We start from the raw sequence: 14,552 nt of genomic DNA, 5'->3' as shown, positions 1-14,552 counted from the left end.
GCCAGCATGCAACCCTGCCGCACACCCCTCTTTATAGGAATTGCAGCTGTCAATTCTCCCCTTGGTCCCCACTTACTTTTGCAAAGTTATCTTCATGAAGTTTCATTATTTGAGTAAATCCTCAGGTACACCTAGTGTTTCTAGGGCTTTCCAAAGGAAGTTTCAGGGAATCAAAGGCCGCCTTAAGATCTATAAAGGCTATGTATAGATGGCCTTTCTTAAGAACTGTATATTTCCAGCCCAAGCAGAGCAATCTAAAAACCTGGTCTACTCTGCTAGTCCTAGCTTTGAACCCAGCCTAGTATTGCGTTAAAATGCTATTACTATCTATCCAGTCATTTAGTTTGGATAGAAGCTGTCTTGCATATATCTTTTGAAGAGTATCGATGAGACTTATAGGGCGATAGTTTGCTGGTTCTTGTCGCTCCCCCTTTTTATAAATTGGGATGATTTCAGCGCCCTTCCAAGATTCTGGCAGTGGCGCTCCAGCCGCCAAGGCATTGCATAGAAGATTTACATAAGGACCTGTTTTATCGTGCTTTAATAAGTCGCCTGGGATTCTGTCTGGGCCTGGGGTTTTCCCTGGCTTGACCGCATCCATGGCTGTTAATGTTTCTTCTATACTAAATTGAAGGGTGTGGTTTTGTTCTATTGTAATAGAAATGGGGATAATTTGCATATCCCTTCGTTGTGTATTTGATGTTTCGCTAATATGCTTCGCATAGAGTTTCGTTAAATGGTTCACCTGAGTGCTTGGGTCCAAATAAAGGTCCAAGCTACTTTTCCCTATTTTGTTTCCATTTGCTATAAGGCTCCAGAACCCCGTGTGGTCCTTGCTTTTGGCTGCTAAAGTCAAGTCAGACCATATGCTATCGTTCTACTCTCTTTGTTTCTTTTAGTAGGTTTTTTAATCTCATCCTCTGGTCTCTCAATCCTTGCTCGAGGGACTTGGTCTATTGTAAATATTAAATATGTATATTTCTGTTTTATCTTTAGTTAATACTTTTATCCCCAAGATATCTTGTGAGGCAATGTTTAACTTTATTATCTCTACATCTAGAGTAATTTTAGCCCAAATAACAAGGTCCCCAGAGGGTCTGCCTCTGATTGAGGGTACCACACACTATAGGTCTTGTACCCCAGTTTGTGTGGAATAGTAAGTGACCAGGTTTCCTGTTACAGGCAAATTTCGCTGGAGCAAATATATTCTTCCCATTCTACGTACTTAAGTTTCTGCTTTAAACCCACTATGTTCCATGATATCAGACGTGTTTTGTGAGGTTCAGCTAGTGCTTTCCACGACTGGCTGCTATCTCGGCCACAGGCTATCCCCATATCTTACCTATCTGCGTGCTGAATGGCAGGGGGGGGGGATTACTGAATCGTTACTGTGTTTACTAGGGAGGCCTTCGCTAATATTATATGGCTGCGGCGTCATTGGCTGTCAATCAACAGCCTGCAAGTTATTATGTGCTTCCTTGTAGTTGGAAGATCGTCTGGGCATAGCGATATTAAAGGTGCTCCCTTTTAGTATTTCCCTGGGACTAAATGTTCTAAATCTCACCGGGCTTGAGTGGTGCGGCCCTGTTCTTAGGTCAAGGGCAATTAGCCCATCAGCTATATCTTTTGTTCTCAAAGTAAGAAGCACAGTATCATAGGCTGAGTTCCTGTTTGTTAAGTGCTCTGCCTCTAATAAGTCTGAGTGTATTATAGATAGACAATTACGCTTATGCCGAATTCCGTGTATGATTTTGTTCTTCAGTGAATCTTTGTCTTCCCTATAGGAAGAGAGACTAAGCTTAGGAATGTTGGTCATGTACACTCTCCAGCCACTCTTTCTGTATAAGCTATTGACTGACCTAAGTTTTCCCTGGCAACTAGCTAATTCTGTCGTGTAAAAGGTACCTAAGTGCTTCTGTTCCCCCTGACCTTTGATTTTACCCATGTTGTTCCATGTGGCTACCCCACCTCTCTCCCTACAATTGACGTATGCGTTTCTATGGCCAACGACTCTCTCCTCCTGATATCCCTAAATTTGCATTCTCTGTGTTTGCCTCTCTCGGGATATACCTCATCCTGTTGTCCCATCTATTATCCGCCCCTTTGATCAAACTAATCTTGGGGGCGTTCTGGCTTTCTAAATAGCGAACAGCCTTTTGCCCTTCCAGAACCCCCTTCGGCTTATTAGGGTCCGGGTTACTCTGCCCATTTGGTTTTGGAGGGTAGCTAGCGGGCAGGTTTGTCTGTTTTGTCTCAGGGCTTGGGTTGAGTATGGCCGTTTTCACGCTATTACTACAATTGATTCAATTGGCTATCATTGTCTTGAGGTTTACAACCTCTTTAGTTAGGGCGTCTAGTCTAGTAAATGGCCCTAAAATCAGCTGTGAATGATCGTCGACTGCTAAGGTATTAGGGAGCATCCCAGATGATTGTGATGACAGTTGGGAGAGGCCTGGCATTTCCCCAGGTATTACAAAGGGATAGTGAGCGTTGTGCGGTAGGGTATTGGTTGTGGGGGGCGGTGGCAATGGGTCAACAGTTTCAGTATCAGCCCCCAAGTTTAAGGCTAGAGGTGAATATCTGTGCGAGCACTCTACCAATATCAACGATTCTACACATGACTCAGTTTTGTTTGGGTCAGGGACATGATGGATCTGGTTACTGTGTCCATCTTGTAAAGGAGCGGTGTCTGAAGTACAAGGATGGTGCTCGATATTGACCGTTAAGCTCCCTTTGTGGTGGAATTCTCTATCTGGGGGTTTATTTGATGTTTGCTATAGAATGCAGTGATTTTCTCTTTATCCTTTTTAGATGGTTTACATTTGCCATTCAACATTGATTCAACTTCTTCAATTAGATTATCAATTTCATCTACAGCGCAATTTTCAGCAGCACTCTCTTATTTTGGATGATTTCCCTTTTACTAACCCCTCCGTGGCCTTACACTTTCCCATGTTATCAATGAAAAATTAAATCAAGGCCAGACTAACCACACTAACCAAATTTAAAGCCCACTACTATTCTTATACATATGTCTCTTTTCTTATTGTAGATCTATTGTTGGTTCGTACATAGGTTAGAAGGGAAAGAAAAAGAAGCAGGCTTTATGCGCAGGTGGTCTAGCTAGCATCTCAATAATGTTGAATTATGCCTACTGTCACACCAGGGCTTGGAAGTCGTCGTCGATTAGGAAAGATGAGCCCCCCAGCAGAGCCCAGCACGGCCAGCATAGCAAACAGTGGCACTAGCGTCCCGCGCAGCGGTGGTAGAGGCAGCGCTTTATGCGCAAAGATGATTCAGTGCCTCCCCCTCATTTGCGGCACCTGGCTGTTAGCGCATTGCACCCTGGGACTTGTTGTTCGCACCAGGGTGATGCAGGTGCCAAAGGAAATGCGGCAAAACTGGAGAAGATGATCCCTGGGACTACGGTCCCACCAGGGCTCTGAGTCACCGTCAATTAGGAAAGATGAGCCCCCCAGCAGAGCCCAGCATGGCCCAGCACGGCCAACAGTGGCAGTAGCGTAGGGATACACTCCTAAAATAACCCCTGCTCACACCCTTGGTAGCTTGGCACGAGCAGACAGGCTTATCTCAGAGGCAGTGTGTAAAGCATTTGTGAACACATACAGTAATACAGTGAAAACACTACAAATGGACACCACACCAGTTTAGAAAAATAAGTAACTTTTATCTAGACTTAACACAAGACTAAAACGACAAAAAACCACAATACAGTATTCAAAAATATGACTTTCAAATGGTAGAAATAGCTTAGTTCAATGTAGACGATAAATGCAACACTTTACTCTCAAAGTACCTTGGATGCGTAATGCATTATAAACAAAAGGGGCGCAGGGAAGGCGATGCGTCAGTTCCTTGCTCTGGGGGAGGCGATGCATCTGTTCCTTACCGGAGAGGAGGGGATGTGTCTGTTTCTTACTGTGTCCCGGTTATGATGCGACAAGATGGTACCTCGATGCGATGCGACAATCTGGTGCGATGCAACAAGATGGCGTCTTTGGTGCAATGCGACAACTCAAATATGATGCGTGCATGCCCGACGGCCGTGCGACGAAATCGGTGGTTTCTTGAGCCGCGACAGGTTCTGCGATGCGCTTCTACGGTGATGCAATGGCAACCTCTGTGGCGGCGACACTCTTATCAAGTGATGCGACACACTTCCTCGGCGATGCGATGGCAAACAGCTGCGGCACGCTATTTTTGGCGATGCGACGACAAAAGCTGTGGCAATGACACGCTTCCTCCTCGTTGCGTCACGCATCCAGCTCCCAGCGACGCGCAATTTCTAGAGGTCCTAAAACAACAGCACGTACCTCTCTGCAGGTAGAATTCCCAGCAAGGAAATTCAGGGGAGCTGGTGGTGAATTTTTTGTGTCCCTCAGACTGCAGAACAGGAGGCAAGATCAGCTTTAAGCCCTTGGAGATCTTCCTCAAGATGATAAAGTACACACAAAGTTCCTTTTCTCCTCTCCTTGGCAATGAGAAACCATTGTAGGTCAACCCCAAACAGTAACCAGCGCAGGGGCAGTCTCCTCCTTCAGCTTCCTTGGTTTCTCTCCTTGGCACAGGTTTGTCTTGATTCCCAGAAGTGATCTAAATTTCTGGGGTCTGGGCCCCAATATTTATACTACTAAATCCTTTGTTCTCAGAAGGCAGAGTGTGTCTGAACCTAGTCAAAACCAGTTCTGTCTTACCTGGTGCAGCTTCCTGGCAGGAGGTGGAGACAGCATTGTTGAAAGCAGACCTGGTCCCGGTAGCTGAAAAGAAATCTCAATCCCCCTACTCTCTATTCAATGTAGGCTCAGGCAAGTGAAAGGAAATCTCCTCCCCCTACTCTCTATTCAACCCAGGTCCTATTCAGCCTAGCCCGGACTCATCAGACTGCTGGATCCAAAGCCCTCACCAGCCCCTGTCACTCAAACACCAGACATGTAATACACAAACCTAGCAGAGGCATACTGGATGGTTAGGCAAGAAAATACCTACTTTCTAAAAGTGGTATTTTCAAACACAGAATGTAAAAATCACCCACACTAAAAGATGAATTTTAACATTCTGAGTTCAGGCATACTAAACTTGTTTTTCTACCTTGTTCCCTGGGTCAGTTAGGATTAAAAGATGTTATAATCAAACTGCCCATTTTGGCCTATGGGAACAGCTAGCCTTGCAATAGTGAAAAATGAAATTGGCTGTAATTCACTATCAGGACATGCCACACTAATCCATTACAACAATTTACAATAGGGAGCACTTGCACTTTGGCACTGAACAGCAGTGGCAAAGTGCCCAAAGCACCTAGACCAGCAAAACATAGCAAAAACATTGGAGGCAACACCGAAACAATGGAAGGGTGATCCACACCAATGGTGCCAGGTCTAACAGGCACATAGTCTATAATGCGAAAAAAGACACTTTCTTGGAAATATTACCTTAGATAGAGTAGTGTTCAAGAAAATACGAATCATCCGTTATAAAATTCTGGGATTAGATAATCTCCAAATGTCTTAATCTCCTTACTACATGTGAAGATATGTTGTATAGTTATGAATTTTGAAATTTGGTTTTAAATTATGTTTTTATAACAGATTTTAAGCTTTCAGAGATATCACGTCTTTAATCCTGAAGAAGGTGGTTGGAACATTTTAATCCACCGAAACGCGTCGCGCTGCTGTAACAAAATAACTAAATCAAATATTTTTTGGTCCAAAAAAGCAACTGTAGATATTAATATTTTGACCATGGAATTGTTGTTTGATTAGTGCCAAGAAAGACAAAACTTTAATGTCTACTATATTCTCCCATTTCTAATTTTACATGTAAGATTTTGTGTATGTGATTTTCCATATTGGAAGTTCCTCTACAGTGCAATAATTGATGTTTTTTATCCCATGTACTATTTATATTACTTTTTTTCCTTGATAAACAATTTTATTGGTTTTTGAACAAAAAACACCAGTGATAGTCATAGTACAATACATTTCAGTAATGGTGTGAAGTCCTATGCTTGTTTGGATGTTATACATTTGGAAGTTCATGACCCCGCAAGGCCCCATGTAAAAGTAAAACATATTCATTCTATCTGACCCAGCGATTTGCCCCAGACCTTACGGTGTTTGGCCAAACAGCCCCCGGCTTCATATTGCGGTTTATCTTGAGCTGAACACCAGTCCACTCGCTTGCACCACTTGGCGAAGCTAGGTGGGTTGGGAAGCTTCCAGTTGGCAGCTATGTCTCTCTTGGCCATGATCATGGCCTTATTGAAGAACAGTTAGTCATTCCTGGACGCATCCAGTCCGTCTGTGATCCCCAGGAGCGTGTTTAGTGGGTTATGTGGGACCTCCCAACCCAAGACCTCTGTGAGCTCCCTTTCTATAGACTCCCAATACTGCGCCAAGAGGGGGCAGGTCCACACCATGTGAAAGAAGTCTGCCTGTTCTTGGCCACAGCATGTGAAGGATGCAGTCAGGTTCACACCAGCACTGTGGAAGTGCTTGGGGGTTAAGTAGGCTGTATTTTTATATGACTTTTTAACTGGAATATATTGAATAAAACATTTGTATATTAGCTTTGGTTAACTAGTGACATTTTCTGGTGATAGTGGTATGCTTGGTACGAATGTGGTATAAGTCACTGATAGTGTGTTCTAATATAAACAAAGGGAATAGTTGTTTTGATTTACTGTCAAATTGGTGTCCTGTCCCTTTGGTTAAGGAAGACCCCTCTCTTGTTGTGGAGTATCCTGTTAATTGACTGTCTTCCGACATATAGCAGGATATCATCCGAATATAAGGAGATGCGTTTCTCCCATTAGAATGTAAAATGTATTTAAAGTTCTTTGATCGTTCATATGCTAACATAGATGTACAGTTAAATATCCCTTTGAATTCGGGTTCGAACTGTAACATAGGCCAATATTTTAGAATGACGCTTTCTCCAGAATAATGCTTTCTTTGTTCATCTGTCATTTACAATGAAGGTCAACACATAGCTATAGCTGAAGCAGCTGAAGTAACAATTATTGCAATGGCATATCCTGGGCACACTAGGCAACAAGGGAGAAATGTGTGATTCATTTTTTCTCACTATGAAACATTTATATGCACAGTCACTACAAAAGGGTAAAATAAAATCAGTACGAGCAGACCTTTACTCAGTTCATTTTTAATTTACGTGTGTGTGTGTGTGTGTGTGTGTGTGTGTGTGTGTGTGTGTGTGTGTGGAGAGAGAAAGAACAAGCTGAAACAAGTTGGTAAAGATGTATAGTACTTTATACAGTTTTGTAAATAGATACAATTTGCAAGACAAAAATATAGCACTTATGCATTTAGTATCAAATCTAAATATATCAGCATCCATTAACTATTCTTAAGAGATAAATATACTTCATTTAATTGACTAGTCTGCTAAAACTAGCAGTTGACCATGCCTGTGGTGGTTTATTTAGCCAAGGCATTCTACTGTCTTGGATGTTTGTTGTATAAACCCCTCAGTGTCCTTTAAAGTGGCAATATCACGTAAACTCTGTAAACATATTTTTGTTAGATGTGGGGAATTCCTCTTGAATGACAGTCTCCTCCACTTTTAAAAATACATTTTGAACAATATCTGAAGGCATTCTCAAGGGAAACTTTACAAATATCCTTTTCTTCATAACCTGCAGAACTAAGGAACTATATATCTCTCTACAGCATAAAATCTGGGACCAAAAATATTTTCCTCTCAAGGCATTCTCAGTAAATAATAAACTTTACAATGGTCAATCAAGTGAATACATTCACGAAAACCACACTTTTCCAAATTGGTTGGAATAGATTAATAACAATATCTCCTGAGTGAAATAATTTTCAGTAAAACTAATTTTGAATGTATGCTTGCTTTGTAGTCTACAATAAGCAGAATGGTTGTGCATGCAAGATATATAAAATGCGCTATAGTTTAACATTTTAGCATGGCACTGATAAAATAACTTGATCCCAATACATTTTATGTTTTTCTTTGTGGCCTTGCATTGTGTAATATACTGTGCTATTTTCTAATAGTCAAGTAGGATGCAACACATTCATAATAATTTGACTAAAGAAAAGTCTGATATACAATAATTTGTGCCAGTAGCTTTTTTTCATTATTTCCCCTACGAAATGTGCTTCAAACCAATTTAATTGTTTTAAAAAGATGATTTTCATTTCTCATTTTGGAAGTGGCCTCAAATCCACATGTCGGGCGGTAAGCACCTATCTGGGTTAGTTCTGAGCACCGAAATGCATGCAGTAAGGAAAATGTTATTGAAGAGGAGCAATGCTGTTTCAAGACATTGTGATTTTATGCGGTCATATTCAAATACATACAATTTACAAGCAGTCATAAATGGCACGTGAAAGTTTTTTGGCAGGATAGTGTTTTCAATTATATAATTCCAACAACTGCATGCCATATTGAATGTACTGCGTCCCCGCATACCACAATTAAAAACAAAAAAGTAAAAACATTGCTTCCATGTCCTGTACATTATTTGTTGAAACAACTGGAAATAGCACAGCGGACAATTCCCATGACATGCGAAAATTTACATTTTGCAAAATGTAGATTAAAAAAATTCCAATGCTACTGCAATTTTAAATCAAATAGAGCACTGAAGCAGAAGATATACAAAGAGGAAACTAGCTATTTGGAAAGGTTTCAATGTTATTAATCCAGTGATTCGACATCATAAGTTCGTGGTTTAAGATGTTTCACCATAAAGGAACCCATTTTGAAATTTTCTATATCCACATTTCGAGGCTACAGGGTCCAAAAAGTAAACTTGAGACAAAAAATTTCAGCGAAAAGCACCAGCCCTCATGAAATTACTCTGCCCTAAATTCCTGTTGAAACATAAGAAAATTGACATATAATTTATGTGTATATACAGGAACATACATATATCAGCAGGTGTCAATCTCTGGGCTACTACTTATTTATTCTTACTTTTTAACCCTCAACTTCTGTGAAATTGTGTATATAATACAGCTATAGATTTAATATATTACGTTTGCAATATAACACAAGCGTTTCCGGCTGGTCATTCCAAAAAATCAATATTTTGAAATTGCGTGTAATACACTTCGATATTATGAAACAGGAAGCTCCGTTTCATTAGTTTAGATAATATCTATCTTTCACAATTATTGTTGTCATAACAAACATGTTAAAAATGGCTACGGTAATGAGATTTATCACGTGGCTCCCGGTACATTTGCACCTCTACCTCTCAGAAAATACAAAAGCTAGCTCCAAATATTCCCACTTGAAGCAACAGTACAACAATTACAATCTCTAGGTAAGCAATGGATGCCAAATTCAAATGGCAATTATACATATTTTAGGTAATTTATTCCATTGCCGAACACAAATAAAGATTTTGAAAATACAGCAGTGTCCACTATAATATACGTTCATAAAGAACAATATAGCAACAATGCTTTAGAAAACTATCTTATCTGCTCGGGTCCAATAAATCAAGTGAATCAGCTCAGGATTAATGCATGCAAAGGTATCTCAGAAGAGGGACATTTTAAATATAATGTTTTTGGCTAAAATACAAAGCTGGTAAACCTTTATGTATAAAACATACTTCCCTAAAAAGTAAAGACAACTTGGAGTTATGAAACAGTACTACAAGAATGAAAGTCGAGCAGAGGAGATAACACCAAAATGCAGTTCCTGATCCATTTTAATGATCCTGGCACTGCTGCTTTAAGAACAGTGTGTGTTTTTTAGGCCTCATCTTCTGCAAATGCAGGTCTAGTATCAACAAGTGAAGTACCAAAGTTTGCCTAAGCGTTGAAGAACTATATGGGGACAATTATTCATATCATATGGAACACCCAGAAAACATTTAGCATTACATTTGCCAAAAATCACAGACAAAGACGAATAACTCCTGAAACGTTTGGCAAGTGGGGAATACCTCCTTTTAGCTGAAATTCACTAAACAGTAACGGTACTTAAGAAATATATACTTATGGCATTTGAACTGCTGCAGTTCCTTTCACTCTCAGCAGCTACATTTCTCTTTGTCCTTCTCTTTATCCACATGTAAGTGCTCTGTAGAGCTGTGGCCGTTGGACCGTACCACCCCTTCAGGTATCCAAGACTTGTCCACGCACCGTTCCATGCGTTTCATGATGAGGTCCAGCAGATTTTCAACCGCCTCACTCACATTAGTGCCCTGGGAAGCACTGGTTTCGTAGTAAGGTATCCTGGAAATCAATGGAACACATCACACATGATTACCCGGTATTTGAGAGAGATTGCAATAAGACCTAGTATGATGGATAAACACAAAGTAAAAGATACAAGAAAAATAAAACGGGGCAGTGAAAGATTCATGTAATGGGCTAAAATGTATTATGATTAGTTTCCAAGACCACAATAATGAGAAGAGAGGCCCTTTACAAAGAAATATTATTTAGTGGAATTCTTTTCAATTGAAGCCATAGCTTAAACAGAGTAACTACTTACTCTATAGTGTGCAGCCTTTGAGTTAAAGGCTACTTTTGACACAAGTTTCAAGCAAGCAGTACGAATTTAATTGCACACAAATAAATACATTTTATATAACATTTTCAACAAGGGCGAAACACGTGGCGTCCATGTGAAAGATATACAGGCAAGCAGGGTAGGAATAAGGGAGTAACCTTTACTGGCTCTGAAAACAAGAGTCGTCCCTAATGAGTCAAACATGCAACTAATAATGTATATTAAAACAATCTTGCCCAGGTGTATTGAAATGCAAATTACTCATTACACATTACATATATGAAGACAAGGGAGACCTCAGTCACAAAGATGAGAGAATTCATAGAGAAACATCAGCGACACAGACAGGAGAGAAGATCCATAGGCACTCGAGACCAAGAGATACACAGGGAGAGAGGGCAGAGAATAACTGCACTGATGCAATTTTGTGAGAGGCTACAAAGCAAGTGAGAAGACAGACACTAAGGAAAAAGAGAACTAAGACTCAGTGGGAAAAGATAAAGAGATGGCACAGAGGGAGACAGCTGAACTAGACATGTGGTGAAGAGCTTAGACAAAGCATTGAAAGGGAGATGAGAGAAGCAGAAAAAGTCAGGATGATCTGCACAAAGGTGAGAGACCACAGAGATTGAGGAGCGAGTGTGACAGACATCTCAGTGAGATAGCAAAACAGAGGAAGAGAAGATGGAACAGTCCATATCTCATGCAGCAGAAAAATAAATAAAAGGTTATTTTGTTGGTGATTAACAAATCTATGCGAAATGCAGATCAACCTCTTCCCAATCACCCACAAATACACCATCTATCACTAAATGAAAGGACAGTATGCTCAAACTCACTGCTCATTGGAAGAGCTGTGACTGTGTAAAGGCCGAGGCTAACTGTAAGTGCCTTAGACAGTAACCTTGTGTTTGAATATTGGTGGACATACTACCACAGAAGCCAGCATTTTTGTAAAGTTCTGTGGGGCTGTCTTCAGGCCAAAGGCAGCATTTTACATCAATAGTTCAAGTGATAGTTCAAGATCCTTATTCCCCATGTAGAATCTGAGGAACAGCACAGGTTTACTGGATGGGGCATATGTAATGCAGTATACAGGCACAGAGTATGAATATCCGTTGGTCTGAACAGATAGCAGTAACCAAGTAAGACTCGAGATCTTGAACATCTGGAAAGGGAGGAGCTGGTTGAGATCAATCATACATTTCTAGGATAGAGTGAAACCTCCTACTGTATTTTCAGTTATGAAATAGCGGGTGTAGTAGCCCTGACACATTATGGAATAAAGGAGGACTTTATGGGTTCTCAGAGGCTAGCCCTTGCTACTTCTTTTAGATGTTCTTTATTGATGGACTGCTGCTGCAGTGGTCTTGAGGATAGATTAGGAAATATGGTATAGGTGTTATGCCACTTAGAGGGCCATGAACATCAGCAGATTGTGCTTTGCTGCATCCTTGTTCAGATTTTATCTCAACCTAAACTCCATTGCGCATAAGGTTCCAGGAATAAGGATGTACTGATCAAAATCGTGCCAGAGTTGCAGAAAGACCACCAGATGGATGCTTTTTATTCTCGTATTTCAAGAGAAATAGTGTACCTTTCTGTTAGACTGCAGCGGTGTATGACTGGCTGGGACACACCAAAGCCAGACAGAATCCACCGATAGGATGAGTACGATGCCCTCGTCAGATAACCTGTACTCTGTGGTAGCTTGCCACAGAGCAATCAGGCTTATCCTCAGGGTCAAAGTATAAAGAATTAGCACACGCCACCCTTGCAACACACGGAGTTCACAAAAAAAGACTTCACACCGTATGTATAAAAGGCTGGTATTACACACACATTGCAATCAAACCGACATACACATTGGATATATGCTTTACAGTTATATGCAATTGTCGAACTCTACCATTAGCAGCAGACCGGCATTAACATATATGTACCCTTCATAGGAATAAACTTGCTTTGTTATCCCCTCAGCCTCGACAGCTATATAAACAAATATGCATACTTTCCTGAGGTATTCACGATCCAAGCAATCCCTCCCACATCAAAAAAAACATAAACATATGCAGGCTATTCAGAGGTATTCAATTTTGCGGCAATCACATCAGCATAAACCACGACATTCCCCAATATCACATACCCCATACAGATGTAATGGTCAAGAAATCACAGGTTTTGACTACGCCTCGTAACCCGGTCCATCAGCTACTCAAACTACACCAGCCAACGATACATGTTGCACCTGCTGGCAACACTTTGATTAAATTGTCTGGACCACCTAAAGCGGAAGGAAACCGTTACTTGATTTCGTCCATCTAGATTAGACGTTCAAGGCACCCAGTGGCACCTTCACTATGGCGTAATCACTATCCCCGGAAAGACAAATGACTGACACTGGAAGGTGGCGCTCTTCCAATTCAAGTAAATGTTTACTCCCAGTCGGAGGTGCAAGCCGCAGTTGCTCCAGACAGACAGCTGTGGGTGCACACAAGGCACAATGAGACCCCACAGATCCAGTCACAATGTTACCAACAACAGAGTACCTTGTGGCATGGGTACGGGAAGAGAGAACCGGCGACCTCGGACTGAGGCCGCGATGTCAGGCACTGTTGTCCTGCCGATCTGGAGGTTGGAAACAGTCCCATGGACTTGGCAAACGTTCCTCAACACACCACGCTCCCAAGTGCGAGCTAGCACAGGTTTCCAGTTACAAGCTCAGGACCCTCGGATAAATCAAACTTCCCCAGCACTCCTAGAACTCCTCATGTTACGGCATTCCCAAGTGGGCCGCTGAGCTTTGTGAGCACGCTCCTCTGCGCAGTGTGGTTAGTGCATATGTCAGGACGGTCCTTGTCCCAGCCAACGATAACTTCCACCTGTTTCCACCGCACCCTGCATGGTCCGTACGATCTCGTGGAAACGGGGAGATCCTTTCTGACTCTAGGATCTTGTGGACAGGAGGCCAGCCAACAGGCCCGTGGAGAGTGCTTTGGGTCCCGGGCCATGATCTTTGACAATTAGCTGCAGGCCAGCAAAATCCAGCCACAATCCACCAAGTGATATTTCCCTTCCTGGAGCACAATAAGCCCCAGGCCACCACAATAATCCAGTTGCAGTCACTCCAGCCCCAGTAGTTCCTCTTGTCGATTTCCTAGCATAGTATGGTTCCAATCCCACATGCTTCTCCAAACTCCTGAAGACAGAGCCCTAGGAGTTATACCCACAATTGCCTTTGAAGATAAGATTCGTTCAAAAGCCCACCTTTGAAATGGACAGACCCCCTCTAAATGTAGTCCTGTTTACTTGATCAATATCTTTAGTGGGGCCTGGGCCCTCCCCCTTGGAATGCAGGTGTGAATTTCACCTCCCTCTTATCCATCCCAGAAAAGCCCCTCAGAGTCAAAGGTCTGCAGTTTCCCTTGAGTGCCCCTAGTTTATGGCCGTCTATCAGGAATGCATGGATTTACCTATCCCTCAGCACCCAGATGTGGATTGGAGACAGGCTGACGAGCTCACAGAGAGCCACGAGCATTGAAATGTCCACTTTTCTCAAAATTATTACAGGATAGCAGAGTGCACTCCTGTGTTTTAGCCCACAATTTTGCTTGATATTGGCGTGTGCTCCATCCAAACACACTTTGAAAAGTTCAATAAACAGGAACCTAGTCAGGTTCCAACGCGGGGTGCACTGCGGAGAAACAACTCCTTGTTGTTTAACATCCTTAATCCAGTAATCTTGTAAAGAATCACAACTTCATCACAGAGGACAATATCAGTAATGCACACACTATTTGTTTCCCACAGTTATCCCTGACGAAGGGCAGAGATTGCCCGAAATGCATTGGGTCTTTTAATTAACTTACTGTCACGCCATGCGGATGGGTGAACCCCTATGTGTTGTTCAGAAAGGCCTGGATGGGCATTCATTGAATTTGAATAAAATTTGTAAAACACCACCTGAATAACCATGATGAAGATATTTTTACTATTTTAACCTGGGACAGTAG

General features: G+C 41.7%; 1 protein-coding gene across 13 annotated transcripts in view; it reads right to left on the bottom strand.

The window, feature by feature from the left end:
• Window positions 1-7,271: 7,271 nt before the first annotated feature.
• RAB27A (RAB27A, member RAS oncogene family) overlaps window positions 7,272-14,552 on the bottom strand; it is a 462,534-nt gene continuing 455,253 nt past the window's right edge. For 8 of the 13 annotated variants that reach the window (XM_085644145.1, XM_085644148.1, XM_085644147.1 and 5 more), the window contains one exon: window positions 7,272-10,259. In XM_085644145.1, coding sequence (XP_085500271.1) covers window positions 10,055-10,259 — 205 coding nt within the window. In that variant the 3' untranslated portion in view covers window positions 7,272-10,054. The remainder of the gene's footprint in view (window positions 10,260-14,552) is intronic. The other 5 variants (XM_085644154.1, XM_085644155.1, XM_085644152.1 and 2 more) reach the window with 2 other exon arrangements.

This window comes from Triturus cristatus, chromosome 3_1, assembly GCF_964204655.1.
Source record: "Triturus cristatus chromosome 3_1, aTriCri1.1, whole genome shotgun sequence".
NCBI lineage: Eukaryota > Metazoa > Chordata > Amphibia > Caudata > Salamandridae > Triturus > Triturus cristatus.
The sequence above is the reverse complement of the archived record's forward strand: the minus strand, read 5'-3'. Positions and strand labels throughout refer to the sequence as shown.